The sequence below is a fragment of the Rhinolophus sinicus genome, linkage group LG18 (assembly GCF_036562045.2).
Source record: "Rhinolophus sinicus isolate RSC01 linkage group LG18, ASM3656204v1, whole genome shotgun sequence".
Classification (NCBI taxonomy): domain Eukaryota; kingdom Metazoa; phylum Chordata; class Mammalia; order Chiroptera; family Rhinolophidae; genus Rhinolophus; species Rhinolophus sinicus.
In genome coordinates this window covers 15,292,804-15,319,942 of record NC_133767.1, presented here as the reverse complement: position 1 = coordinate 15,319,942, position 27,139 = coordinate 15,292,804, and the positions used below count along the sequence as shown (strand labels likewise).

At 58.0% G+C, this 27,139-nt stretch overlaps 4 protein-coding genes and 1 long non-coding RNA gene across 17 annotated transcripts in view; 2 read left to right on the top strand and 3 right to left on the bottom strand.

Moving 5' to 3' along the window:
* The first annotated feature begins 920 nt into the window (after positions 1–920).
* On the top strand, positions 921–15,162 carry BAIAP3 (BAI1 associated protein 3). Of its 2 annotated transcripts, XM_019713156.2 has the most exons (35): positions 922–1,153; positions 5,391–5,531; positions 5,731–5,818; positions 6,268–6,348; positions 6,680–6,787; positions 7,141–7,200; positions 7,341–7,407; positions 7,509–7,704; positions 8,034–8,078; positions 8,190–8,267; positions 8,386–8,488; positions 8,816–8,923; positions 9,015–9,110; positions 9,233–9,336; positions 9,509–9,629; positions 10,065–10,189; positions 10,267–10,357; positions 10,511–10,567; positions 10,659–10,756; positions 10,860–10,911; positions 11,002–11,132; positions 11,360–11,483; positions 11,562–11,705; positions 11,783–11,875; positions 11,969–12,160; positions 12,240–12,308; positions 12,400–12,479; positions 12,561–12,669; positions 13,016–13,087; positions 13,240–13,320; positions 13,401–13,521; positions 13,600–13,723; positions 13,800–14,005; positions 14,075–14,447; positions 14,961–15,162. In XM_019713156.2, exons 2-34 carry the CDS (start codon positions 5,401–5,403, stop codon positions 14,176–14,178), a joined length of 3,459 nt encoding a protein of 1,152 aa, XP_019568715.2. In that variant the 5' UTR covers positions 922–1,153; positions 5,391–5,400; the 3' UTR covers positions 14,179–14,447; positions 14,961–15,162. The 2 variants fall into 2 exon arrangements, with proteins under 2 accessions (XP_074178656.1, XP_019568715.2); XM_074322555.1 differs by lacking the exon at positions 6,680–6,787 and having other exon boundaries at positions 921–1,153.
* On the bottom strand, positions 7,541–9,317 carry LOC141569433 (uncharacterized). Of its 2 annotated transcripts, none has more exons than XR_012493045.1 (3): positions 9,063–9,317; positions 8,481–8,630; positions 7,541–7,679 (listed from the first exon to the last, which is right to left on the bottom strand). It is a non-coding gene; the product is annotated as an uncharacterized LOC141569433 (long non-coding RNA). The 2 variants fall into 2 exon arrangements; XR_012493044.1 differs by having other exon boundaries at positions 7,561–7,679; positions 8,541–8,630.
* TSR3 (TSR3 ribosome maturation factor) lies at positions 14,945–17,529 on the bottom strand. The gene is made up of 6 exons (XM_019713161.2): positions 17,393–17,529; positions 17,069–17,288; positions 16,494–16,687; positions 15,846–16,019; positions 15,633–15,696; positions 14,945–15,337 (listed from the first exon to the last, which is right to left on the bottom strand). The coding sequence occupies exons 1-6, from the start codon at positions 17,502–17,504 to the stop codon at positions 15,160–15,162; spliced, it is 942 nt and encodes a 313-aa protein (XP_019568720.2). The 5' UTR covers positions 17,505–17,529; the 3' UTR covers positions 14,945–15,159.
* A 61-nt stretch (positions 17,530–17,590) lies between these two features.
* On the top strand, positions 17,591–24,473 carry GNPTG (N-acetylglucosamine-1-phosphate transferase subunit gamma). Its single transcript, XM_074322564.1, has 11 exons — positions 17,591–17,701; positions 17,817–17,862; positions 17,935–18,002; positions 22,853–22,907; positions 22,973–23,056; positions 23,145–23,238; positions 23,313–23,427; positions 23,501–23,583; positions 23,666–23,797; positions 23,885–23,966; positions 24,061–24,473. Exons 1-11 carry the CDS (start codon positions 17,650–17,652, stop codon positions 24,156–24,158), a joined length of 909 nt encoding a protein of 302 aa, XP_074178665.1. The 5' UTR covers positions 17,591–17,649; the 3' UTR covers positions 24,159–24,473.
* The window catches only part of UNKL (unk like zinc finger), a 39,493-nt gene continuing 36,669 nt past the window's right edge, over positions 24,316–27,139 (bottom strand). For all 11 annotated transcript variants that reach the window (XM_074322557.1, XM_019713157.2, XM_019713158.2 and 8 more), the window contains one exon: positions 24,316–26,919. In XM_074322557.1, coding sequence (XP_074178658.1) covers positions 26,764–26,919 — 156 coding nt within the window. In that variant the 3' untranslated portion in view covers positions 24,316–26,763. The remainder of the gene's footprint in view (positions 26,920–27,139) is intronic.

Below are 27,139 nucleotides of genomic sequence, written 5' to 3'. Positions count from 1 at the left end.
GGTTCCACACCTGTCTTTCTGTCCCCACACTGCCTGAAGTTGCACCATGAGACAACGTCCTCTGGGGTAAAAACTCCAAATCTGTCTCATACCCAAGCACAAGGTGCTCGGAGGGTCCAGCAGGATCTGCCAACGGTGGGGCTGGGATCCAGGGACCCTGTGCACCTCGGACAGGTCCAGCACCTCTGCACAGCCCCACAGTTCTCCACGTGTGTGGTCCGGGGACCCCCCCAGCACCATTTGTAACAGCTTGTTAGAAATGCAGATGGCCGGCCCTCGCCCAGACTGTAATAAGCAGGTTCAGGGTGAGCCTGCAACCTGTGCTAACATCTTCTACAGGTGATCCCCGTCAGGTTTCAAAATGCTTGGGAGAGCAGCGCAGAGGGACAGCTAAAGTGGGCTGGGGAATGCGCGGTTGGGGTCCAGCCCAGGCTGAGGTGCGTTCCACAGGCTGCGTGACCAGGCACAAGGCCCAACCTGGAGTGTCTGGGGCCTCATCTGGGCCACGGGGAGGACAACCCAGGACTGTCAGGGGCATCCTGGGTTGATGACCGCTGCACTCCCTCGCCCAAGGTGCCGTCTGTCCCCCCTGAGACGACGGGGCGGTTAGGCCCAAGATGGCGGAGTCCCCAGACCAGGGCCGCTCCAGGTTGATGCAGGGGACATTGGTGGCTAGGAGGACGACTCTGAAGGTGGCTGCGCACCACTTCCAGAAAAGTTTGCTTTGTGGGCCAGGCGCGTCTTGTTCGGTTTCGGCGACTCTGGCTTGCGTGGGGCCGGGGGGTCGGTCCTGACGCAGAGTGGAGTCTGCTCCCCCGTCTGCACCCACTTGTGGGTTGACTGACATCCCCGCGCCCCTCCCCCGGGGGAGGATCTCCAGCCAGACACTGGGGGCGCAAGGACCCTCACCCGTCCCGGCTGGCGGGGGGGCCGCGCAGGGAGTCGCGGGGGCGGGGACGAGGCGGGGCGAGCAGACCAGGTCCCGCCCCCGCCCCCTGTCGCCGCCGCGCTGGACCTGCCGCGCTGGACCTGCTGCGCTCAGTCGTCGGCGCCAGCGGCTGCTACGGTAGCAGCGGTCGCTGCCCAGGGCGTCCCGGGGCCCGTGCGAGCGCGGCGCCCGCAGCACCACGTCCCCGCCCGCGCCCAGCCCACGGTGAGTGCTGCGAATCCGTCCCGCGCCGTCGAAGCTCGGCCGCCGCCTACCGGGACTGACCTGGGGCGCCATCCGCTCCGGGAGGCCCCCGAGGCGGAGGGCGGAGGGAGATCGCAAAGCGCGCCCCCAGCCCCCTGCAGTTCTGCGTCAGGTTCTGCCAACCTGTTGGAACAAAACTGAGGCCAGTGCGTGCTCGGAGGAGCGGGTCGCCTGCGTTTCTGCCTGAGCCACGCCGTGCGCCATCCCTTAGGAGCACAGGATTAGGAGGGGGTCGGGGTGGTGGGGTCAGGTCGACCTGACGCGGGGAGAGAAGGGGCGGAGGACCCCGGAGACGCTCTGCAGTGTTTCCCAGGCAACCCGCTGGGGAGGAAGACGCCCCTAGCGCCGCGTCCCTCCCACCCTCCCGCGGTCCTCGTAGGGTCCCCACCTCTCCGAAATCCATGGCAGTGCAAGCCTCTCCCCTCTCCTTTACCTACCCGAGAGGTCTGAGGGGGTGAAAAAATACACTCACCAGACCGTCTTCCAAACTGCCGAGACCACCTGCCCTCTAATGGGGGGAAGACCCCGACAGAACTGGCGGGGTCCCGGCTGCCATGCGGAGCGCGGGGGGCGGGGGGTGAGGGGCATCAGTGAGAAGTGGGAGGAGGGAACGTGTGTACAGACAGGTAAGGATAGGTAAGAGAGGGCCTAGGAAGAAGAACGAACTACCCGGGGTAAATTCGTTTTTCACTGGTTCATTCTAGAATCATCTAGCTGGCCCTTTACAGCTGGTCTCAGGCGTCACGGACGTCTATGTCCACCTACAGAGCTGGTTAAAATGCATATTCGCTGGTCTCTCCCCAGAGATTAGGTTTGCATGACACCCCAGGGAGCAGCATTTGTGATGGCCTGGCTGTTGCAGGGGAGCACTCTCTGGGGAGTCAGCGAGGCCACGGAGAGAAGGGAGCCAGAAATTTATGAGGAAGAGTGAAAGGGGCTGGTGTGAGCCAGGTGGGGGTCCAGCTAGGACGAGAGGACCAAGAGGGCGGCATAGAGAGCCAGCATGTCAGGTAGAACATCCTGCCACCCCCCCCACTCCCCCCACACACACACCCAAGGCGGCATCAGTGGACCCCCAAGCCCCTAAGTTGCCAGTGACTGAATTTCAGTGAGAAGAATGCCCCAGTGCTCTGAAGGTGTTTATTCCCTCCAAGGGTCCCCAGCTGGCCGTTGGGGACACTGGCTAGGGAGACAGAGCTGGCTCTCCCGGTTCAGCTCAGCTGCCTCCAGACTCACCTGTCTCAGAACCACCTGAGCCTCCAAGTGAGCTAGCAGGAGCTGGCCTGGGCTAGAGCCCAGGGTTTGAGTCATGGCTCTGGACAAATCACCCCAGTCCTGGGCTGTGATAATTCCACTTTGCAGAATTATCATTTCCCATTCAACCCGGGCCTTGGGGACAGCCGGGGGACAAGGCAGACCTGTCCATGTTGGCTTGGCCCCAGTTTGCTTGTTGGGAGCTGATTCTGGCCCTGGTGTCTGGGCACTAGCAGGAACGTTCTGTGCTGCCGTCTAGGCCCAGGAGGGTTGGAGACAGGGACAGCTCAGGAAGGGGTTCCATCGGGGCCCATCACACAGATGGAGGACTTTCGCAGCACATATAGGCTGAGGGGCCCCGGCAGCCAGTGAGTGCTTCCTGGGGGGACGGCCACCTGCCTATTGTTGACAACAGCTCTGGGTGAGGTGCTGGCCGGCCCCCAGGGCCCAGGCGGTTGGGTGCAGTGAGGTCATCAGCTGCCCAGGCAACCCAGAATTCCCAGGGGAACCCAAGGAATTTCTGGGCATCTCAGAAGCCACTGTTGCCCCCATCCTGGCAATGGGCTGAGGGAAGGAGAGTGAAGGTGCTGGTCAGCAAGGGAGCGGGCCAGCCCACCTGGACCCTAGGACTCAGGAGATGCCAGGAGCTTAATGCTTGGACACGGGAACTAGGGAGAGCTGGACTCCACCCCAGGCCACCTTCTGGCTCTGTGGCCTTGGGAAGGTTCCTCACCCTGGGGCCTGGGTTTCCTCATTCCAGATTAGGGGAGCAGAGCGGCACCCCTTTCTGGGTTGGTCTGAGCATTATCTGGTGAGACGTCAAATGAAAAATGCAGGTAGGGTGCTGGCCCTCCACCACCTTGAACATTTTGTTCTCACAGACACCCCCATCCCTGCAGCTCAGGCCACTGGGCTCCTGCGTCACATTTGTTTCTGGGACCGTGAGCCCCTGTAGCCCCTATCACATGCGGACGCAGCTGGCGGTTGCCCTGGCAACAGCTCAAGGAGCAACTTCTTCCCTGGCTTTGGGGTTTGCGGGGGAGTACAGCCCCTTCCACTCAGCTAGAGACGGGAAGGGGGGCCTGTGACGCCTCAGGGACCTCACAGTTGGCTGTAGGGTCTGAAGCGTGTGCCCAAGCTGCTGAGCCCCCCAGTTTGGGGTGACGCTCCAGGGGCAGGCACTGATAGGTGTGAAAGAGGTGGGGCCTCATTTCGAGCACCTCTGTAGGGGGACAAGCTGCTTGCCCCTCCTGTCTGGAGGTGGTGGCCTGGGCTGGTGTGGGATGTAGACCAGGGATAGCAGCCCTGGACCACCAGGAGACAGACAGACAGACAGACAGACACAGCTTGCAGCAGGAACCTGGTTTACTCCACAAAGTCAGTTTAGGCTCCATCAGGTGCTAGACGTGCCCCGGCCCCGGCTCTTGCACGTCTTAGGACTCAGAGAGGCAGCAGATGTCAGACAGATTCCCAAGTAACAGCATCGGACGGGCCTGGGCACACAGGCCAGTGGTCTCACCTGGCTCTCCCACCAGTCACGGCCTGTGAGACCCAGGCTAGTCGCTCCGTCTGGTTGAGTCCCCATTTCCTATTTTGTCAAGCGAACATGACAGTGGCCCCCAGTTCAGGCTGCTGTGCCGAGACGGGAGGGGCCCTCAGTACAGGGACGAGTTCGCATTGACAGGGAAGGGGGACCTAGGCAGCCAGTGCAGAGAGCTGAGGGCCGTGCACTGAGCAAGCAGAGGTGGCCTGGCAGGGGCTCTGCACTTTGCCCTGAGGGTTTTCAGGGGGGAGCATCCTGGAGTTTGGGGGAGGCACGGGGCCGGTTGGTGCACAGCCAGGGGAGAGGTGGGTGCCTGGCTGGGCAATGCAGTGGAAGAAGCAGACTATCATCCTGCCCTTCCTCTCAGGGTCTCCAGCGGACATTGAACCCTGCTGGAGGAGGCACGAGCATCACCTCCAACGGGGTGTCTCCTGCCACAGGCTGACTGGGCAAGGGGAGCCTCGTGCCAGCAGTGAGTAGGAGCAGTGAGGTTTCTGAGGGGAAGCCTGTGCCCTGCTACCTGGACGGAAGTTGTCCCCATTACTCAGAGGTGCCCAGGGCTGGGGTCACTGGCTCCGGGGCTGCAGAGTTGCTCAGTCTGAGCCCTGTCCCCCCACACAGGTTCTGGCCGCACAGAGCAGAATGACCAAGACTGAACTGGCTTCAGGGGGTTCAGGCAGGGGGCTGCTGGGCCCAGGCTCCTTTGGTGGAGGGCCCATCCCTGTCCTAGCTGTGACATCTGGGCTGCACCAAAGGCAGTGTGTCTCGGTTGCCATGGCAACATGGGGCCCTGGGAGCAGGACAGGACAGAGAGGGGGCTGTGGCCCCATACGCAGCACCTTCCAGAAGGGGCAGGACTTGCTACGTATTCTCATTTCCACTGGCTGGAGGGAGAAGACTGCTTTGGGGGGTGAAGATGGGACACTGATCCCACTGTCCTTGGTGGGTGAGGACCCCCAGCTGCTCCCGTGCATCCTGGCCTTGAGGGGGTGGAGGCTCACCAGGTGCCACCATCACTCTTACAGTCGCATCCCACCAAAGCCACCCTGCAGGCATCTCCCATTTTGCAGATGGGGACTTGAAAGCGTAGAGAGACCAAGCGACAGCAGGGGTCCTCGTGGCCCCCGGGGCGCCCAGCACAGTCCAGGGTAGGGGGTGGGCGGGGTCTCGGCCCTCCTGACCCCCTGTCTCTGGTGGTCACATTGGTGCCAGGGCCTTCCACCCGCCACCGCTCCCCCAGGGAAGCCCCCTCCTCCTGCCCCAGGGCGGCCCCATCAGGAGGTTGTTCCCAGGAACGTAGCTGCTGTGGGGTTTTGGTTCATTCAGTAAATTGCTCCATGTGACTGGATGGCAAAGTTGCTGAAGCCACGCGTGAGCCATGGCTGCCCTCTGGGCCCGCAGGTTGCCCACCATGTCCAGTTTGCTGGAGATCAAGACCAGCGTGCTCAGGCAGGTCCAGGCCTGTCCATCTTTCCGCCGGAGGACGGAGGAGGAGCTGGGGAGCAGCAGCGCTGACGCGCAGGAGCCCGCCACGGGGGCCTGGTGGGTGTCCCACAGCCCAGGGGGAGCCCGGGAGGGTGTGAAGCCCAGGGCGTGGGGTACGCTGTGGACATCACACTGTACCCCAAGATGTGCTATTGGTTGTGTGGGCTGGTGGCGGGTCCTGGGCGGCGTGGCACGTGCTGTGAGCCCTGAACTTCGGGGAGGGTCTGCTGAGCCCACTCCTGGCCTTTCTTGGCAGGAAACCTGGGGATGGCGTGGAATTCTTTGCCCAGATTCGCCGCATCCTGAAGAAGAGGGAAGGCAGACGGGGCCTGCCATGCCCCGAGGTGAGGGCAGGGCTTGGGTGCTGCTGCCAGCTGCCAGCATGGGGGGTACCATGCCAGGGCTCCGCGCCTTCCCCTTCTTGTTGTTTTTTTTTAAAATTTTATTGGGGAATATTGGGGAACAATGTGTTTCTCCAGGGCCCATCAGCTCCAAGTCTTTTTTGATCTAGTTGTGGAGGGCGCAGCTCAGCTCCAAGTCCAGTCGCTGTTTTCAATCTTTAGTTGCAGGGGGTACAGCCCACCATCCCATGCGGGAATTGAACCGGCAACCTTGCTGAGAGCTTGCACTCTAACCAACTGAGCCATTTGCTCCCCCATGTCCCCCCACCCCGCCTTCCCCTTCTGAATCCAGCCTCCAACCCCCGACTTACTCCCTCCCTGGATCAGCCCCCGACCAGCCAGCTGCACGATCCCCACCTTAAGAGACCCTCACCCCAATGGCTCCCTCACAGGTCCTCTTGTGCAGTGGTTTACCAGCCCCGGCTGAGCCTGTGGACCCCAACCGTGGCTTAAGAGTCCTAACCCAGGAGGAGGTAAGGGGAATGGAGGTCTAGCCCCAGGGTGGCACTGTGAGCACCTATTGTATGCCGGGCCCAGGGTCTGGGGACAGGTGGACAGTAAAGGTGGCAGAGGTGGTGGGCCAGGCCTCCCCATGGAAATGAGTAAGAAGCAGACATCAGGGGTGAGTAGGGGCCCCCCATGGGGGGCTGGGCAGGTGCAAAGGCACTGAGGCAGGGAGTAGGCTCTGCCGGTAGACGGAGCTGCTGAGGGCTGGGGGCTGGACACACAGGGGTGGGCCTGAGGAACCTGAAGGGAGACAGGGGCGTGGTGGCAGGCCACTCAGGGTGTGCTCCCCACCCACAGGTAGAGATGCTGTATGAGGAAGCCTTGTACACCGTAATTTACCGTGCAGGGACCATGGGCCCTGACCAGGTGGACGACCAGGAGGCCCTATTGGGCTACCTTCAGCAGGTGAACCCCCTTGGACCTGCTCACCCTGCTCTGGGAAGGACTGACACCACTGCCTACCCCCAACCCCTTCCCCCACCTGCTGACGTCACTGTTACCTGAACAATACACACAGATTTGCCCTAAGTACACAACATACACATGTGTGTGTCCAGGGAGACACACATACAGGCTGATAGGCACACTCAGAAGAGTAGAAAGAACAAAGCAATGGATGGACAGACTCACCTTTCCTTCTTCCTTGTGAGGTCTGCAGTCAGGCATCCCTGGCAGGGGCTGTGCCTGAGGTCCCCAGGATGCAGGCCAGCCCCGCTGCAGGGATCACCTGGGCCCTCACACCTGCCCGCCCTCCACAGGTGTTCGGCACCAGCCCCAAGGAGCATGAAGAGGCCATTGAGCGCGTGAAGAAGGCCAAGGTGAGGCTGCTGCTTGCCTGGGCAGAGCTGACCAGCCACAGTGCCGTGTGCAGGGAGTCGGGGTGGAGGAGGCCCAGGAAAGGGCTCTATCATGTCCACACGGAGCCCCTAGAGGCCCCTCTCCACCCTTCTGCCCCCAGGCCCCCACCTATGCCTTGAAAGTCTCCGTCCTACGTGCCAAGAACCTGCTGGCCAAAGACCCCAACGGTGAGTTGGGGACTGGCCAGGACCTTAGCTGCGCCCAGGCCTGGTGACCGTGGAGGGAAGAAGGCCTGGGGTTGGGAGCTGAGGCGCCTGCCGTGTCCCAGGCTTCAGTGACCCCTACTGCATGCTGGGCATCCTGCCGGCTTCGGGTGCCTCCCGGGAGCCAGGCCCGCACAAGGAGCAGCGTTTCAGCTTCCGCAAGGGTGCCAAGCGTGGCAACCCCCTGCCGGCCAAGTGCATCCAGGTCACCGAGGTCAAGAGCAGCACCCTGAACCCTGTGTGGAAGGAGAACTTCCTCTTGTAAGGCCCCTTGCCCAGCTGGGTGGCAAGGGGGTTGGGCGGGGGACTGTCTTCAATGCCCAAGCCGGTCCTGGGGATGCATATGAGCAGCTGGGACTAGATAGTGACAGCTCACAGCTGTATGTGGGCTCAGTACCTGCCCCAGGGAACCGAGGGGGCTGGTCATAGGCCCACTTTGCAGAGGAAGAAATGGAGGGTCAGAGAGGGATGTCATGTCCCCATGGCCACACAGTCATGGACCCTTCCCTGTGCCTCCTGAAATTGTCCCTGCCCCAGCCTTGGGCAGAGGATCACCCTGGACCCTCATGGGCATCTCTCTGTTCTTACAGTGAGATTGAGGACGTCAGCACGGACCAGCTACACCTGGACATCTGGTATAGGCCCCTGAGCCCTGCAGGGCAGGGGGTGTGGGCACCTCTGCTGTAGGGAAAGCTGGAGGGCGCTAGGCTACAGACGAGCCCGGTCCCCCTTTGCCCCACCCCTAGGGACCATGATGATGACGTGTCCCTGGTGGAAGCATGCAGAAAACTAAATGAAGTCATTGGCCTAAAGGGCATGAGCAGGTACGGCAGGTGGGACCCTTGTGACCCCCAGATGTTGTACCTGAAGCTTGGTCACAGGGGCCAGAGGGTGGTGGCTCCCCAGGGGCTGCAGTTGTGATGCCCACCCTACTGCGCCCAGGTATTTCAAACAGATTGTCAAGTCAGCCCGTGCAAATGGGACAGCTGGGTCCACAGAGGACCACACTGACGACTTCCTGGGGTGCCTCAACATACCCATCTGGGTGAGTGGGTGCAGGGGCTTCATCACAGAACACCTAGTCGTGGGTGCCTCACCCTCCTGGGATGCTGCCAGTTGCTATGTCCTGTAATCCTCCTGAGAGTCGCCCATCCTTCTTAGGCTGGGTCAGGGTGGGGGGAACCGTGCTGGGGGAGAAGGGTCAGGACAGCCAGCTGGGGCACCCAGTGTCCAGGCACCCAAGCACTCACTCTGTGCTGGTCACCTGTGTTCAATGGGAAGCCTAGGCCTGTGTCCTCCCCCCACAGTGCCACAACCTCTGTGTAGGAGGGAGAGAGGGGAGGATTCACCAGTCTGAACCCCCTTCCTGCAGGAGGTGCCTGTGGCTGGGGAGGACCGCTGGTTCAAGCTGGAACCGCGCTCCAGCGCCTCCCGCGTGCAGGGAGACTGCCAGCTGGCCCTCAAGCTGATCACTACGCAGGTAGGGAGCCATGGGTAACGTGGGGATCCCTGCCCTGTACCCCAGCCCGCAGCTCGGGCGGGACAGGTGATGGGTGGGCCATACTTTGCAGAGGGACACAAGCATGAGCCAGCGTGGGCGGTCGGGCTTCCTGTCCTACCTGCTGCTGCTCAGTCGTCTGCTGCAGTTCGAGCACCCAGCCCAAGAGGTAGTGGCGCCGTCAGGACCCCGGGGTGGCCGGTCACGGCCTGAGGAAGGCGAGCGGTGGGGACCGCGAGCGGGAGGGGGTGGTGGTCTCCCGCCTTCACCCACTCCCGGCCCCTCCCCCAGCCCAACTCGAGCAGCTGGCGGGGCGAGCTCAGTGGACCAGCGGCCACCGTGCTCTGCCTGCACGGCGCGCAGAGCAACTTGTCCGCGCTGCAGCTGGCGGTGCTGTGAGTGGGCGGGGCACGCGGCGAGAGGGCGGGGCCAAGAGTGAGTGGGAGGGGTCGCAAGGGGTAGGGTGGTGACTGAGTGGGCGGGGTGCTTGGGAGTCCCTTGGAAGACACAGCCAGGTGGGGGGCTGGCCCAACGCTCCTTTCCTGGCTCTGGGCCGGGCCCCCACAGGCACTGGCAGGTCAGCAGCCGTCACCATCAGACCCACACCCTGGACTACAGCTACCTGCTGGGGCTGCTGGAGGACATGCAAGCGCACTGGGAGGAGGCGGCCTCGTTGCCCCAGGAGCAGGTGGGCTCCGCCACAGGGCCTGAAAATGCTGCTCCTGGAGGCTGTGGTGTGTGCCTGCTTGGGCTGGGGCAGGCAGTGAGGGGCCGAGTCTTCGTGGGGTGCACGGCCCCCAGGGACAGTAGGGGATTGAAAACAGACAAACTTCATGATGCAGCAGAGAGCAAGTGGTATGCAATACCGAAATGGAGATGTGATGGAGGGAGGTTGTGCATATCAGCTGGTGAGTAACAGAGGCGGTGGGTGCTGCAGAGTGCGTGGTGCAAACGCCCTGAGGCCGTCCGTGCCGCCAGGGGGCGCTATGGAAGCTGAGGTTGGAGAGGCCAGGAGGAGGCCGATTTGGTTGGAGGCTGCTCCCTCCAGGCAGAGCTTTGACAACCTGGCCCCGACCATGGGGAGGGCCTGCTTGGTCAGCACTGAAGGTCCCTGTGCCCTCAGGAGGAGAGTCTGGCTGACAGCTTCTCTGCCTTCTCCGAGTTCGCGCTGCGGTTGCTGCGCCAGCTCCGGGACTACTTCCCTGCCACCAACAGCACAGCGGTACACCGCCTGGAACTGCTGCTGAAGTGGGTTCAGCCACTGGCACGGGTGGGACAGGGGACCCGGTGGGGCAGCCTCCAGTCAGCTGTGGCTCCTCACCCAGGTGTCTGGACAAGCTGCAGCTCTTCCAGCCTTCCTTTGAGATCTGCCCCTTCGAGACTGAGCTAAACATGGACATTGCTGCTGCCCTGAAGGTATGTCTGGTAGCCTGGTCTGATCTAACTGCCCAGCCCCTGCCCCCCAGACCCCGCCATCCCTGGACCTGCTGTAGCACAGGCCCTCCACCCTCCATTGTCCTTTTTCCCTCCCACCCCCTCACTACCCGGCCTTGGTCGCTTCCCTTGCAGAGAGGCAACCGGGAATGGTATGACAGGCTCCTGAACACCAAGAGTCCTCGAGAGCAGGTGCAGCTCAGAGCGGGCATGGCCGTGGGGTGGTGGGGAGTGGTGGTGGGGTCCAGGCCAAAAGGTCAGTGTGAACTGTGCTTTCCTGCAGCCAGGGCTGCAGCGCCTTGCTGGGCTGGTCGAGCTGGTGGACGCTGTCTACGAGGACCTGCGGTCCTGCTACGGCGTCTATGCCAGCCTCTTCCACAGGTGGGGCCCGGGGCGCTTGCTGCCCCTGCAGCCAGCCCTTCAAGTGCTGCCACCAGGGCCCGGGGATGGGGGTGAACAGGTGTCTGAGATGTGTTCTTTGCAGCATCGTCAAGATCGACTTCTTCACTCTCACCTTCCGGCAGCTGGAGCGTCTGGTGAGGCAGAGGGGTGGGGAGAGGCCTCCTGGCTAGGAAGGCACCTGAGTTTCCTTGTTGCTGGCAGCCTGACTCCACCCTTCTGGGCAGGTGGCCGAGGAGGCGTGGGTGCTGACAGAGGAGCTGAACCCCAAGATGCCCCTCGAGGTGGCCTCACAGCTTTTTGAGCTCTACCTGACCCTGGCAGACATCCAGCGTTTCTGGAGCAGCATCCCAGGCCGGTGGGTGTCCTGGCCCGTCCCACCTGCCCCCTCCCTCCACCTGTTCCCCTCCCTCACCTGCTTTCTTCCCCCGCGTGTTCTCCAGCTTCCCCTAGGAGGGCTCTGGGACAGAAGCCCAAAGGCCCTAGGTAGGAAGCTGTCCTGGGTGCCCCTTTGGCCTGGGACCCTGGGCCATGCTGGCTTAGGGTGTCTGAGTTGGGCGTGCTCTGACTGGCCGCCTGCCACAGGGATAGCCGCTCCCTGGCCCTGGCTGGCATCCACGCCCCGTTCCTGCCCGCCGTGAAGCTTTGGCTGCAGGTGTTGCGGGACCAGGCGAAGTGGAGACTGCAGGGAGCTGTGGATGTGGACACAGTGAGTAAGCACCCAGGCCTGAGGCTACTGGGACTCATCCAGGCCCCCCCAAACCCACGTCTCCTCCTGCTTTCCCAGCTGGAGCCCATGGACACCTCCTCCAAACACAGCAGCTCTGCGGCCACCGCAAGTCTATGCTTCAGCCACATCCAGGAGCTGTGGGCCTGCCTGGCATGGCCAGACCCTGCCCAGGCCCAGGGACTGGGCACCCAGCTCAGCCAGGTGGGAACGATGGCCCGAGAAGGGGCAGCAGGGCCAGGGGATGTGGCCACAGCTCCCGAGCTCCCATGTCCCACCAGGACCTGTGTGAGGCCGCCCTCCTCTACACTGAACTGTTGCGGAGGAAGGTGCACGCTCAGCCCGGGGCTGCAGGCGAGGCAGTGAGCGAGCCGGTGAGTGGGCTTGCAGGCAGGTGATGGGGCAGGAGGCGAGTGGGCCAGCACGCCCACAGCACTCACCCGCCCACACCCGGCTCCCCTCCACAGCTCTGCGTGGTCCTCAACAACGTGGAACTCCTGCGCAGAGCTGTGGGCCAGGCACTGCGCGGCCTGGCATGGCCGGAGGGGCCCTCAGGGCTGGAGGCGGGGCTCCCGCGCCCCCTGCTCAGCTGCGTGCAGGCCGTGGAGGAGGACCTGCAGAGGGAGGCCCGCACCGTGACGGCGCACCTGACCTCCAAGGTGGGCAGGAGGGCGGGGTGGGAGCCGGCAGCCCGCTCTGTGCCCCATGCCCTCAGAGCTGAGCACGGCCCTCCTGCAGATGGTGGGTGACATCAGAAAGTACGTGCAGCACATCAGCCTCTCTCCTGACTCCATCCAGAACGACGAGGTGGGTGTCTAGCGCGTGGAGGGCTCAGCCTGGGAGGGAGGGTGTGAGGTGGGGCCCAGGCACAGCCCGGCCCTGAGGACGCTGCCTGCAGGCCGTGGCCCCGCTCATGAAGTATCTGGACGAGAAGCTGGCCCTGCTGAATGCCTTGCTGGTGAAGGAGAACCTGAGCAGGTATGGTGAACCTGAGCAGGTATGGACAGGGGCGGGGGGAGCAGGGGGGCTGGGGTCGTCACATATGCTGTGTCCCTGCAGGGTGCTAGAGGCCCTCTGGGAGCTGCTCCTGCAGGCCATTCTGCAGGCGCTAGGCGCCAACCTTGACGTCTCTGCCGACTTTTACAGCCGCTTCCACTTCACGCTAGAGGTAGGGCCCAGGGGGAGAGGACCCCCATTGGGCTGCCGGGGGCAAAGCTGCTTCCTTTGACCCTGCTGCCCCCTGCTGGCCTGCCTGGCCTGGCCAACTCTGCCTCTGAAAACCCACCTGGGCAGCATTTTCTCTTCACCAACCCACCGGTGTTGGCAGTACCTGGGCTATTTATTGACAGCTGTCTGGCATCAGGCATGGGCATTTTCCCAAGCTTCCTGGGGGCTTTTGATACGCCCCTGGTGTGACATGTGGCTCTTCCCTGGGCTGTCAAGGTGCCACTTGTCTCGGCCCCATGTCCCTACCACATGCCACGCTCTGACACCGCCTCCTTGCTCTGCCCCAGGCCCTGGTGACTTTTTTCCACGCGGAGGGCCAGGGTCTGCCCCTGGAGAACCTGAAGGATGGGAGTTACAAGGTGAGGCCTGGCCCTGGGGCCTCTGACAGGAGGGGGAGGCGTGGACGCTGGGGACCTGAGTTCAGCCCGTACCTGGGGGGCCTGCGGCTGTGAGGCATTGGCGCTCAGGGGCGTCTCACCAGGCGCCCACCTCCTTCCCGCTTTCCCCGCAGCGGCTGGAGGAAGAGCTGCGCCTGCACAAGTGTACCACCCGCGAGTGCATCGAGCAGTATTACCTGGACAAACTCAAGCAGGTATGTGGCCCAGGTGTGGGCACGTGGCTCCGCCCCGGAGCCCCTGAGCTGGGCTCAGCAGCCCGTGGGCCTTTCTGCAGAGGTCCCTGGAGCAGAACCGGTTTGGGCGCCTGAGTGTCCGCTGCCACTATGAGGTGGCCGAGCAGCGGCTGGCAGTGGAGGTGCTGCACGCTGCTGACCTGCTCCCCCTGGACGCCAACGGTGAGGGGCAGAGTTATGGCGGGGCGGGCGGGCGGGCTGGCACGAGGGTGGTGGTCTGCTTACGGCCCTGCCCCCCAGGCCTGAGTGACCCCTTTGTGATCGTGGAGCTGGGCCCACCACATCTCTTCCCGCTGGTCCGAAGCCAGAGGACCCAGGTCAAGAACCGGACACTGCACCCCGTTTATGACGAGCTCTTCTACTTGTGAGTGTTGCCCCCACCTGGCCAGCGCCCCCCTGAGCAGGGAGCAGGACTCCAGGTGACGGCCCGCCCCTCGCAGCTCCGTGCCTGCGGAGGTGTGCCGTCGCCGTGCTGCCTGCGTGCTCTTCACGGTCATGGATCACGACTGGCTGTCCACGAACGACTTCGCAGGGGAGGCGGCCCTCAGCCTGGCCAGCATCAGTGGCATTGTGCGGTCCCAGGTGGGAGGTGGCGTGAGGGCCGGGCAGCCCATCACCCTGCATCTGCGGAGGCCCAGAGCCCAGGGTGAGTAGGGGTCCGGGCTGGTAGGTCTGAGGGCTGGCGGGGCCTGATGCTGTCCCCCGCCGCCCGCAGTGAGGTCCACACTGAGGATGCTGGAAGGACGCACCAACCGGGAGGCGCAGGAGTTTGTCAAGAGACTCAGGGAGCTGGAGAAGTGCATGGAGGCAGACCCCTGAGCCCCCCACAGCTGCCAGCCCCAGGCCCTCCCCCGATCCCCGTGGTGTCCTCGTCTCACCCTGTGGTCAGCTTTGTACCGCCAGGGCGTGTGGTGCCCCCTCCCCTGCTGTGGCTGGACACCCTGGCTCCCGTCTGCCCTGGTGTGTCCACGTGTTATGTGCGCTGAACTCCTTATGCCCAGCAAGCACCCCCAACCCCGGCCAACTTGGGGCCTGGCCAGCAGCTGCCCCCTGGACACAGAGTGGAGCGGAGTAAACCTGGCCACCAGGTAAGCTGCTCCACCTGCTTCCCAGGACAGGGGGATGGGCAGGCACTGCTCCTAGAGCAGATTTCTCAGTGGGTGACTTTGCCCCCCCCCCCCAGGGGACATTAGGCTGTGTCTGGAGACAGTTTTGGTGGTTAACAACTGGGGGTTCAGGGGGTTGAAGTGAGCGGCCAGTGTTCTCACCCTCTCAGCTCCAGAACCAACCCTCCACTCATAGAGGACCACGTGGAAAAGAGGTCTCCCGTCCGCACCTAGCTCCTAGGCCCAGGAGAGGGTCCCCTAGGTCACTCTCTGAGGCTGAGGGTCAGTGTTCAAGGGGTCCATGCTGACTGTTCCCGTCTGACTTTTTCTTTCACGTACATGCACGTGCCCACACAAGATCTACTCCACAGCCCGCCAATCCACGGCCCAGACCCTTCCAGGCAGGGTCTGCCTCACTAGAGTCTGAGGGTACCCCAAACCCCCAGACCAAGTACAAAGAAACAGAGGCTCACACTGGGTTCTCCTTGCCCACAGCTTCATTCATTGGGGGCTCTGAGGCAGGACCCAGGGCAAGGCTGTGGTAGAAGCTCTGGCAGAGAACCTGACAGAGTCCAGTACTGCTTGCAGCTCCAAGGGGCCAAGGCCACCAAGCCTGTCTTTGTTCCCACAAGTCCCACTGCTGTCTCTCGATTTCCTCATCACTCCACCTTGAAAAAATACACATCTGCAACCTTCAGTCTCTCTGCCGTTTCTTGATTCCTTTCCAAACCTCGGAGGGGGGCCCAGCCTCGGCCCCTTGCTCCAGAGTCTCCTCCTCTTCTGGGCTGCTGCTGTCTCCCCCATCCTTAGCTTCGGGCCGGCATTCCTCAGACTCGTCCTCACTGTCACTGTCACCACTGTCCGTGGGCAGCCTGGAAGGAGGGGCGTGTTCACTAAAGGTGCCATCCGTGGCCTGTCTGAGGCAATCCTCCCTGGCACACTGACCCACAAAAGCCCCCAGGCTGAGGACAAATTCCTCCCACTCCCTGTGCTCCTGAAACCAAAACCTTTCAGTGGGACGTCCATGTCCACTTTTCCAAGGTCAAAAAACCAGTGTTGTTGTTCAGGAGACCCTCTCCCCCACCCAAAGCAGGAGGAGCTGAGGCCAGAGGCAGAGGACAGCCTTGGGTCTGAGCTGTCATGTAACTGGGAAGCCCTAGGACCTACCGGGTGTCAGCCACAGGCCTGTTGGGGTTTGCAAACTCTCGCCCTGAATCCACATCAAAAGGATCTGAACAGAGGGAGCAAAGAGGACAGCGATCCAGAGGTGAGCTGAGAGCAGAACCCAGCTCACCACCTCTGGAGCGTCTCAAAAGGAGGTGGCAGGCCTGGAGGGTCCTGGCTCCCACCCAGGGGTCTCCCGTCCATGCCACGCCTCACCGATCTCCTCCTTGGGGCGCTCCTTGGCATGGGCCAGGAATGCCTGCTCTGCCTGCAGCACCTCCTCTGGGCCGCTGCAGGCTGCGTACTTGTCCAGGAGCTGACGGTTCAGGTCTAGGAAGGCCTTGCCCCACTTGAACTTCCGCAGCAAAATGACAGCGAGGTCTGAGAAGCCTGATGCCACAGAAACAGGAAACCCAAGAATGCCGACAATCCTTCTCTAATCCCGAGCATGTTCCCAGCATACTCAATGCTGTCCCAGGAACTAAAAGCCCCCGCCAGACATCATTCCATAGTTCAGATAGCCCATGCCTGCCGACCAGCCTCTGCCTCTGTAAACCACGAAGGCCCTCTGCCCACATGTCACTGGGCCTCTACTGGGACCATGAATTCTCTGAGAAGTGACAGGGGGCTCTCAGGGCAGTGGTGCCGGGATAACGAGGCCACACATGAGCGCTTGCAGGCCAGCTATTCACTTTGCCACCACCTCAACCCCACGGGGCGAGGACTTTAAGTGGGACATGGGGTCGAAATCCTGGACTGTCCACATCGACCACTTCCCTGTGCACCCTCACATTCCTCCTGGGACTTGCCAGTAGAAAACACACTGCTGGGAGCACAGTCAGACCTCCAGGCTCCAACACTCACCCAGGATGCAGAAGGTGGCTGCAAAAGCCTCTACACAGGACAGTTTGCAGGGCCGGCCATAGTTCACAGGGTTGGCGGCCACGAGATGAGGCAGCAGACGAAAGTGGCTTCCCCGCATCTTCCCAAATGGTGTCTCATGCAGTCTGGCCCAGGAACAGTCGATGACAGCCACCCCCGACTGTGCAACCAGCTGTCTGCCAGGAGCAGCATAGGGCTAGGTTCTGGGGGCCAGCAGCACCTTGATGATGGACCTCGGGCAGGTATGTCCCTGGAGAGTGGCCTCACTAGGGATCCAGGGACAACATTCCCCTGCTCCCAACAATCCCCGAGGCCAAGCTTTTGAGGCAGCTGGGGAAAGGGGGTGTTTCTGCAACAGGCTCATTGATTCACTCAACAAACGTTTATTTGAGACGCTGTATCCTGGGCTCTGCTCTAGGCGATGGGAACAAACTAGACAGGTGCAAGTAGGTGAGCCCTGAAAGGAACGATGTGCCAGAGCCCGGTTCTTATTAAGATGGGAGACACCAGGCAGGCACCCCGCCCATGCCCACCCCTCCCCGGCTTCTCGCGCCTACCTGTCAGCGGGGGACACGTACTGGGAGCCCATGGGGCTGAGCACGAGACCGCCGAACCTGTGGCCCAGGCGCAGGCACCGCACCAGGCCCAAGCGGGCCAGCTTGCGGCCGGTGCAGCGCCGGGGGTCGCAGTGACCCAGCTCCCACATGGCCAGCGTGCAAGGCAGCCGCACAGGCCCAGGGCCACCCTCGTCCTCGGCCGCCTCTGGCTCCACGGACGCTGTACCGGGCAGAAAAGGGGACCGGGCTTCAGTCGCGGCTCAGCCGGCCCGCGGGTCCTGGGCCTCCGACCCCAACCCCACTCCTTGATCACGCCCCACTCACCGCGCAGCGCGGCGCCCACCTCCTCCGCGAAGGCCTCCAGGGAGCAGCCGGCAGGGCGCCGGGTGCGGCCGCCCTCGGCCCGCGGCCCACGCGCTGCCCTCCTGCGGCCCATCGCTGAGCGCAGGATCCCCAAAACACGCGAGCACGCCCCTCCACTAGCCGCCCGGCCACGCGCGCCTGCGCTTGCGCCGGGCGCCACTTCCGGTTCAGACGCGCACGTGACCGGGCGGCGCTCACGTGACCGCGCTGGCTGCGTGATGGCTGCGAGGCTGGCGCGGTTCTTGCTGCTGTTCGGGCTCGCAACGCGCGGTTAGTGTTCGGGCCTCCCGCGCCCCCCGCGACCCCGAGCCCCCTCCCGACCCGTCCCCGCGCCCCTGCCCCGGCTGCCGGCCCGCCCGCCTCCTCACCGCCCCGTTCCCCGCAGGGCCGGCGTCCAAGATGAAGGTGGTGGAGGAGCCCAACACGTTCGGGTGAGCAGCCTCGCGGGGGGCGGCGGCGCGGCCCTGGACCCACTTCCCCCCTGACCCTTCCGCTTCCCGCAGGCTCAACAACCCGTTCCTGCCGCAGACCAGTCGCCTTCAGCCCAAGAGGGATCCTTCCCCCGTGTCTGGTGAGTGCGAGACCCTGGCCGCGTGCGTGGTGGCGACCGGAGAGGGAACAGGGAGCTGTCGTGGGTTCCCGGCCCGGGTGGACCCGGTCAGCGCTCGGGAGCCTGCTCGAGGGAGGCCGCGAAGGAAAGGACGGCGTCTGATGAGGGGCCCTGAAAGCGAGGGGCCCTGAAAGCGAGGGGCCCTGAAAGCGAGGGGCCCTGAAAGCGAGGGGCCCTGAAAGCGAGGGTCCCTGAAAGCGAGGGGCCCAGAAAGCGAGGGGCCCTGAAAGTGAGGGGCCCTGAAAGTGAGGGCCTGGAGGCTTATGCAGCTGTTTAGCTGCCTTAAAAAAAATTTTTTTTGCGCCGTAATATTCCCGAACGTTCTTGTACCAAGTTAAATAGTTGCCCCTATTTAGAGAAGTCTTTTATTTCCTGCTCTAGAAGCGACTTCTGTTAAGAGTTTGGTATCTGTCCTTCCAGACGGTTTATGTACTTGTGTTTTTACGTTTATTGAAATGATCATACGGTTTTTATGCTTTATTTTGTTAATGTGATTTATCACGTTGTTTGATTTATGGATGTTGAACCATCCTTGCATCCCTGAGATGAGCCCCACTTGGTCATGGTGTATAATCCTTTTTATGTATTGTTGAGTCTGGTTTGCTAGTAACTTGAGAATTTTTACATCTGTGTTCATTAAGGATCTTGGCCTGTAATTTTCTTTTTGTATAATGTCTTTGTCTGGTTTTGGTATCAGGGTAATTAATGCTGGCTCCTTGGAATGGGTTTGTAAGGGTTCTTTCCTCTTCAGTGTTTTGAAATAGTTTAAGAAGGATAGGTATTGATTCTTTGGATGTTTGGTAGAATTCACCTGGGAAGTCATCTGGTCCTGGATTTTTATTTGTTGGGAGTTTTTTGATACTGCTTCAATTTCTATAATTGGTCTGTTTAGATTTTGTATTTCTTCCTGGTTCCGTCCTGGAAGGTTATATACTTCTAGAAATTTACTCATTTCTTCTGGATTGTTGAATTTGTTGGCATATAATTGTTTGCAGTATTCTTTAACAATTCTTTGTAATATTTCTGGTGTTGGTTGTTAACTTCTCTTTCATTTTATTTGGGCTTTTATCTTGATGAATTTGACTAAAGGTTTGTCAATTATTTTTCTTTTCAAAGGACCAGCTCTTTTACTGATTTTTTAAAATTGTTTTTTAGACATTTGTTTCCACCCTGATCTTAGTTATTTCCTTTCTTCTGTTTACTTTGGGTTTTATTATTTTTTTACCTTTACATGTAGAGTTGGATTGCTTGTGATTTTTCTTGGGGTAGACCTGTATAGTTATCAGCTTCCTTCTTAGAACTGTTTTTGTTGCATCCCATAAATTTTGAAAAGTGTTTTCATTTTCGTTTACTAGTATGCTGTTAGTTTACTAGTATGTGTTTGTGTTTTTTCCAGTTTTATTCCTGTAGTTGATTTCTGTTTTCATGGCATTGTGGACAGAAAAGATGCTTGAAATGATATCAGTCTTCTTGAGTTTATTGAGGTTTGTTTCGTAGCTTTCTATGCAATCTTGAAATAAGTGTGTCTTCTGCAGTTTTTGGATGAAGTGTTCTGTTAAATGTCTAAGTTGGTCTGGTGACACATTTCCTTATTAATTTTCTGTCTGGATAATCTATCCATTAATGTGAGTGGGATATTAAAATCCCCTACTATGATTGTATTACTGTGGGTGTTTTCCTTTATGTCCATTAATAATTGCTTTATATATTTAGGTGCTACTATGTTGGATGTGTAGATATTTATGATTGCTATATTCTCTTTTTGGATTGATCCCTTTATAATTATGTAGTGTTGTTGTTCTTTGTTTGTTTTTGTTTTACTGTGTTTTTTTTTAAAGTGTGTTTTGTCTGATGTGAGTATTGCTTACCCAGCTTTCTTTTCGTTTCTGTATGCATGGAATATCTTTTTCCATCCCTTCACTTTCAATTTGTAGTGAGTCACTTGTAAGCAGCATATAAATGGGTCATGTTTTATAATCCATTCAGCCACCTTGTGTCTTTTTTTTTTGAACATTTAATCCATTTACGTTTATTTTTATTATTTTTTAAAGTTTGGTTATTCAATTTCAAAAAACAATTTTTTTTTAATTTTATTGGGGAATATTGGGGAACAGAGTGTTTCTCCAGGGCCCATCAGCTCCAAGTTGTTGTCCTTCGGTCTAGCTGTGGAGGGCGCAGCTCAGCTCTGTAGGCTGTGTGCGCCAGGTGATTTTGGCAGGCCAGTTGAAGCTGAGCAGGTGTTTAAGACGTCTGGGGCACTGGCCTCCCTAGCCAGAGTGGCTTCAGATAGGGAGCCCAGGTGTGCTTAAGGAATGCTCCATGGATTCTGTTCCCTTTGTTCAGGCCAAAATGGGGTTTGGCAGTGTGTCCAGAATGCGCTGTAGCAACCTCGCAGGTAGGCCAGAGCACCTGGATAGAGACCCTGCCCACCCTGTGGAGACAGACAGGATGTAAACACTGGCGCTCAGAGGCACCTCTGACCCCAGCGAATTCCTGTGATCCCTGGAGAGCTCCCTCAGCTCCCCAGCCTTCGCTCTCCAGTCTCTCTTTTGTTTGTCGTACATAAAGTGGTCTACTACAGAAGTGACCCTCGTGTGGGCTTTACGTGCCAGGTAATTTTGAGAAGCTAGTTGGAGCCAGGCAGGTACTGATGGTGCCTTGGGCACCGTATTTACCTTTACCTGCCTTTCAGCTTGGGGGGCCTGTGGTCCTGGAGTGGGCTCTGGAGGGAGGCCAGGTGCCCTGTCATTCCTGCTCGTTCCCTTTGTTCAGAGGCAAAAGCTTCCATGCCCTGTGGTGACCTTCCATAGTTAAAATATACATTATTGGGGACGGTTAGAGTGCGGTGCTCTTTTTCAGCAAGGTTGCTGGTTCGATCCCCACATGGGCCACTGTGAGCTGCGCCCTCCACAACTAGATTGAAACAACTACTTGACCTGGAGCTGATGGGTTCTGGGAAAACACAAATGAATAAAAGTTTAAAAAAAATACATTATTGCTAAAACTTGATAATCATCATCTGAGCCTTCGGTGAGCCGTAATTTTTTTGTTGGTAGAGGGTGTTGCCTCAATGTTGATGAAAAAATATCTGTAAAGTACAGTACATTGCAATATAATGAGCTATGCCTGTATTGATAAGGAAGGACTTACAGGAAACAAATAAAATGGCAAAAGTTTGTCTTGTAGCTTTTTTGTCCCTCATTTCCACCATGTTTGTTGACTAGGTGACATGTTTGATTTCCTTTTCATTCCCTTTTGTGTATATTCTACATATAGCTGTTTTCTCAGTGGTTTCCATGGGGATTATGTACCATCCTAAAGTTATTAAAGTCTAATTTGAATTTATACCATCTTAACTTTAATTTCCCCACCTTTGTTTTCACAAATTACCTCTTTAAACCTTGTGCACCCGCTAACACAGATTTATAATTTTTTATGATGCATCTTTTAAATTCTGTGTATTTACAAATCAAGATTACAATACTGGCTTTGCATTTGGCACATGTATTTACCTTTAGTCCTTTCAACTTGGGGGGCTCCCTTCAGCGTTTCTTTTGGGCAGGTCTATTTACAATGTACGCCCTCAGCTTTTCTTCGTTTTTTGGAGGGTAGTTTTTCTGGATGTAGACTCCTTTGTTGACAGTATTTTTCTTTCATCCCACTGCTTTCTGGCATCCAAGGTTTCTGCAGAGAAATTGGCTGATACCCTTACTGAGGACGAGTTACTTGCTGCTTTCAAGCCTTGGTTTTTGGCACATGTCCTGGTACGAGTCTCTCTGAGTTCCTCATACTGGGAGCTTCTTGGATTTGTATCAAATAAAGAAGTTCTGACAATCATTTCCTCCAACCATCTCTCTGCCCCTTTCTCTCTCCTCCTTTGGGTGCTCCCGTGTCCCACAGGTCCCACAGGTCTGTTCACTGATTTCATCTGTCCGCTCAAATCTGCTGTCGAACCCCTTGTGTGATTTTTCATTTCAGTTGTATTTTTCACTCCAGAATTTTTGGAGTTCCTTTCTATAATTTTTATCTCTTTGATCACATATCATTTTCCTGATCCCCTTTAGTTCTTTGTATTTTCTTTTAGTTCTTGGAGCATATTTAAAATACTAAGTCCAGTGTCTAGGCTTCTCCCGGGATGGCTTTACCAGTTTTTCCCTTTGAATAGGCCATGTTTTCCTATTTCTTTGTATGCCTTGCAATTTTTTATTGAAGAGTGGGCCTTTGAAAGAACAGACACCTCTGCCAGTGTTTGCAGACTGGCTCTGTGTCTTTATTTCCTAGAGTCTCACCCCAGCTTCTCCCCAGGGCTGTACATGGTCTGTTGTGCATCCACCAGACTCTCTTGCCCCAAACTTCTGAGGCTCTAGGCCCCCTTTTCCCACCTGAGGTGACCAGTCCTCTGGCAGCCGCCAGCCAGGTTGCAGAAAAGGTCGTTCTGTTCCCATGACCGTGCTGGGGGGCGGTGACACAGGGCAAGAGAATATGACACAAAACTTGAGCTGCCACTGTGAAGAAGGTGTCCTTGTTCTTGGGGTCCCCATGATTGCTGTAAACCTGCTTTCCAGAACTCCTCTAAGGGTAGTCCAGCCAGTATCTGGTTTCTCTTTCAATGTTTCACAGGGAAACGAGCTTGGAGCCTCCTAGTCTGAGGTTTTGCCGACATCAGCCAAGTTCAGGCTCCATTTTTAAAGTTTAAACCAACTTTTTCCCCCAAACGGTCCCCGTTTTGTGGGGTGTCCGTGTTTTCTGCCTGGTCTGTTTCCGCACACCTGCTCTTGCCCTGGATTCAGTGTCACATTCTCCCCTTCCAGGGCCTGCGCATCTCTCCAGACTTTCTGGCAAGTGCTTCAGCCTGGTGGAGTCCACGTGAGTGAGGGCAGGGGTGGCAGGGGTGGGGGCTGGGACACCCCTGACGGTGGCTGTCCCCCCAGGTATAAGTACGAGTTCTGCCCATTCCACAACGTGACCCAGCACGAGCAGACGTTCCGCTGGAATGCCTACAGCGGGATCCTTGGGTGAGCTGGGGAGGGATGGGAGGTGGCTGCAGGCTACGTGGGGGCGGGGGGCGCCCCCAACCCAGCCTCACGCTCTGCTCCTCTCCAGCATCTGGCACGAGTGGGAAATTGCCAACAATACCTTCAGGGGCATGTGGATGAGGGACGGTGACTCCTGCCGCTCGCGCAGTCGGCAGAGCAAGGTGGGCTGTGTGGCGAGGGGCGGGCCCCTGGCTTCCCCCACCCACCCGCCAGCCAACCAAGGTTTCCCACCCAGGTGGAGCTTACCTGTGGGAAAAGCAACCGATTGGCTCATGTGTCAGAGCCAAGCACCTGTGTCTACGTGCTGACGTTTGAGACGCCCCTTGTCTGCCACCCCCACTCCTTGTTAGGTAGGATGCTGGGGGCCTGTGGGGGTGGGGTGCGGGAGGGGCTCTGCTGAGGCCGGTTTCTCTTGGGTCTCAGTGTACCCAGCCTTGCCCGCAGCCCTGCAGCAGCGGTGGGACCAGGTGGAGCAGGACCTGGCCGATGAGCTGATCACGTCCCAGGTGAGGTGCTGAGGGAGGCGCCCCCATGGCGGGGGCAGCACAGCCAGGACCCGGGAGTTCCCTCCTCTTCCTCGGCTTGCAGGGCTATGAGAAGTTGCTCAGGGCACTGTTTGAGGATGCTGGCTACTTAAGGGCCCCCGAAGAAAGTGAGTCTGCACAGCAGGAAGGCGGTGCCCAGAGCCTGGTGTTTGAGACCCTGGAGAGCTGCAATAAGGTACACGGTGGGGTGGGGGTGGGCTCTCTGGAGACAGCCAGCCTCTGTTGAGGGGCCTCACTTTACCTTCGAACCGTTCCGTTCCAGGCACATAAAGAACTGTCCAAGGAGATTAGAAGACTTAAGAGTGTGCTGACCCAGCACGGCATCCCCTACACCAAGCCTGCAGGTAAGTCACGCCTGGGGGCGGGGGGGCCAGCCCACCTGGGGACCTGCTGCCTGGGAGCCAGGTCCTGACCTGTCACCGCCTGGTATTTTGGCAGAAACTTCCACCTCAGCGCACTTGGGATCCAGGACACCCATAGACAGGGCAGCAGAGCAGCTACGAGGTGACCCAGGATTGCGTGGGAACACCTTGTGACCTGGGACTGTGGCGTCGTACAGCAGGAAGGAGGACCAGGCCGGGACCAGGGGGCAGAGCGCGCAGCCCCGGGAACGCACACTAAAGGCAGAGGACGTGCGTCCTCTGTGCCTTCGCGCCAGCAGCTCTCAGGCTTGTGCTCAAAGATGCAGGCAAATAAAGATTCAAAGTTTTAATTAATTCCCATACTGATAAAAATAATTCCATGAATTCTGTAAACCATTGCATAAATGCTATAGTGTAAAAAAATTTAAACAAGTGTTAACAACTTGAAACAGGTCACTACAAGTAAATGATTATGCATTATAAATACTACCTTTTGGGTTAAGAAAATTCCATTCCAATAACATCCTCATCTAAATACGCAAACATCCAGATTGGGAGCTTCCATAAATTAATCCACACAAAGCACCCACACTGAGTTGAGGTCTGCTGACCAGTTACATGATGGTGTGACGACAGAATATTACTGCTAATATGGACAGTAGAGCTGAGAGACGGCACCGAGCACCACACGGCTTCTGCTGCGGAACCCAGCACTCCCCCGTCCTCACCCACAGATGGGAAGGGGAAACCTGAGAGGCCGAGCCTGGCCCACGCTCAGCCTGTAAGGACCAGGTCACTGCAGGGCGGGAGGGCCTCAGAGAGCGGCCCTCACAGCGCCCGGGCACCTCGGCAGTTCCACTCACGGTGGTTCTTTGGTCTTCCCACGGCACACCTGTCCTCAGAGCCAGTCCTTGACCTGAGAAGGGCGAGTGCTTGGGGGCTACGCCCTCAGCCCCAGCTGTGGGACCCCTGTGAGCACGGCACCTCCAGTCCCCCAAACTCCACAGAAAGAACTGACCAGAGTAGCTTATAAATAGACCTAAAGCTTAATTGTTCTTAATTGTTTATAATTTGAAAATGTCTAGGCTAGATATCAGTCATAAACACTGTCCTGTTATCCCAAAAAAGGCCAGAGGCCTGAAATGGAAAACAAGTACATAAATATTAATAAAAATAATTTTAAACAGTGATAACAGTAGCACAAAATATACGAAATTTCTAAGAGCTAATAAATCATCACTAGAATTAAAAACAAAGTAGATTCACTAAAACCGAGTCAATAGTTACCTGTAAGTAGCGGGCTAACTGCGGAATGTCATGGATCCACCTTTAAAATGACAACTTTTCTAACAGTTTGTCTTACGTTAAAAAATGGTTTAAACTTCTTACTATATAGTAAATACATTCTAAATTGGTCACTGATAAAAATTTTTACCTAGTCACTTTGCACTTTAAAAAATGCTATTAAAAGTCTTTGGCAAAGGCCCAGGCGAGTAGAAACGTGTCAGTGTTCACTTCCAGGCCAGAGGGGCTGGTATCTGCTCCCGCCCCCCAGCGGCAGGTTCTGGAAAGATTTTCCTCACGGCAATCTAGATCTGCTTTGCCGAGAGCAAAGTTTGGGTAAACGACAGACATATTTTACTTCTTCCCAGGTTTCTAGGAAAAACGACCCACTGCAGACCAGAGAAGGTTCTTATCACTAAAATCAGACCCATTCTTAAGAGTATTTGTGCCACAGCCTTGATGCCGGGCTGCTGCTTGAGGCCCGAGGGACCCGCAGCAGAACCAGGTCCTCGGGGCGTCACCCCGGCACAGCGTTCACCTCTCCTCAACCTGTGGTCACACAGATGACATAATACCTGGATGCACAGAGCAGGCGACCGTGCTGGCTAGACGTGTGGCCCTAAAGTCTGGAACATGCCAACACTGGGTGAGCCTGTCCCACGCGGGCAGGAGTCCCGGTGGTCCCAGGTGGGGGCCAGCTGGGACGCCCGGCCGCCAGCTCCAGGAAGGTGGGGAGCACCGCTGCCCGTCGGGCGCACAGGACATGGCTGCACCTCTCACTAGTATCAAATTGTCTTAGAGTTTCAAGAGAGAAAACCAGATGAGCCGTTTTCTTCACTTCATTTGCAAGGCACAGGCACTTAGAAAAGTGGCCAAGGGTCGGAGATGCGTGATCGAGTTCTCTCACCTCACGGTGTTGGGGTACAAAACTCCAATTAGTGTGCACATGCACGGGGTTCGGGAGAGTTCCTTTCCTAAAATCAGAAACACCTAAATGTGTCTTTCAATAATCACTCTGCTATAAATACTATTTGTTTGCACTTAATTCGAAACCTGTAAAAATCCTAGGTATTTTTCACTACTAGATAAATGCTCATTTCATAAGTACTAATTTCAGAATATGAAATCTAATATATTTACCATACTATGAATCAACAATAAACTGATAGGAAATATTTTAAGTTCACAGTACACATATAAAGCTTCATATTATCGCATATTAAAAAAACATGAACCTAGAAAGCAGCTTATAGCAACTCAGACCGTCCATCTAAATTCTTCGGTTTACAAAGTGCTTGGCTGGGACCCGAACTCCCAGGATGTGGTCACAGTAGCGTCAGGACCGCAAACCCTGTGTCATTACTGTGCCAGCCCAAACCCCGTGCATTGGGCACGGGGGTTAGCCTTGGAGGTCTGCGAGGAGGACACCAGGAAACCGAGGCTGCAGCTCAGGGCCGGGTCCCGATGTTGGTGGCACCAGGCAGTGAGGCCGCCGTCACCACTGGAGGGGCTGGCCCTCACAGTAGGGGCACTCGGGCGCGCCCGCCGCGCAGGGCTCACAGAGCACACGGTGCTGGCAGGGCCGCAGGACAGCACCGCGGGCCCGCTCCCCACATACCACGCACTGCTTTGCTCGGAGCTGGAAGATCACCTGTGGGCAGAAGGGGTTGGCAGGGTCACAGGACCCCCCTCCCCACCACCAGCCCCCAGCCTGCCCAGAGGTGACGCGAGAACGTGCAGACCATGGCCCCTGGCTACAGCAGTAAAGCTCAGGGCTGGGGTGGGACACCCATGCCAGGGGCCACCCCAGGAACACGAAGATGGGGTGTAAGCGGCTGCTTCTCCACAAGAGCCTTGGGTGGAAGACCGGC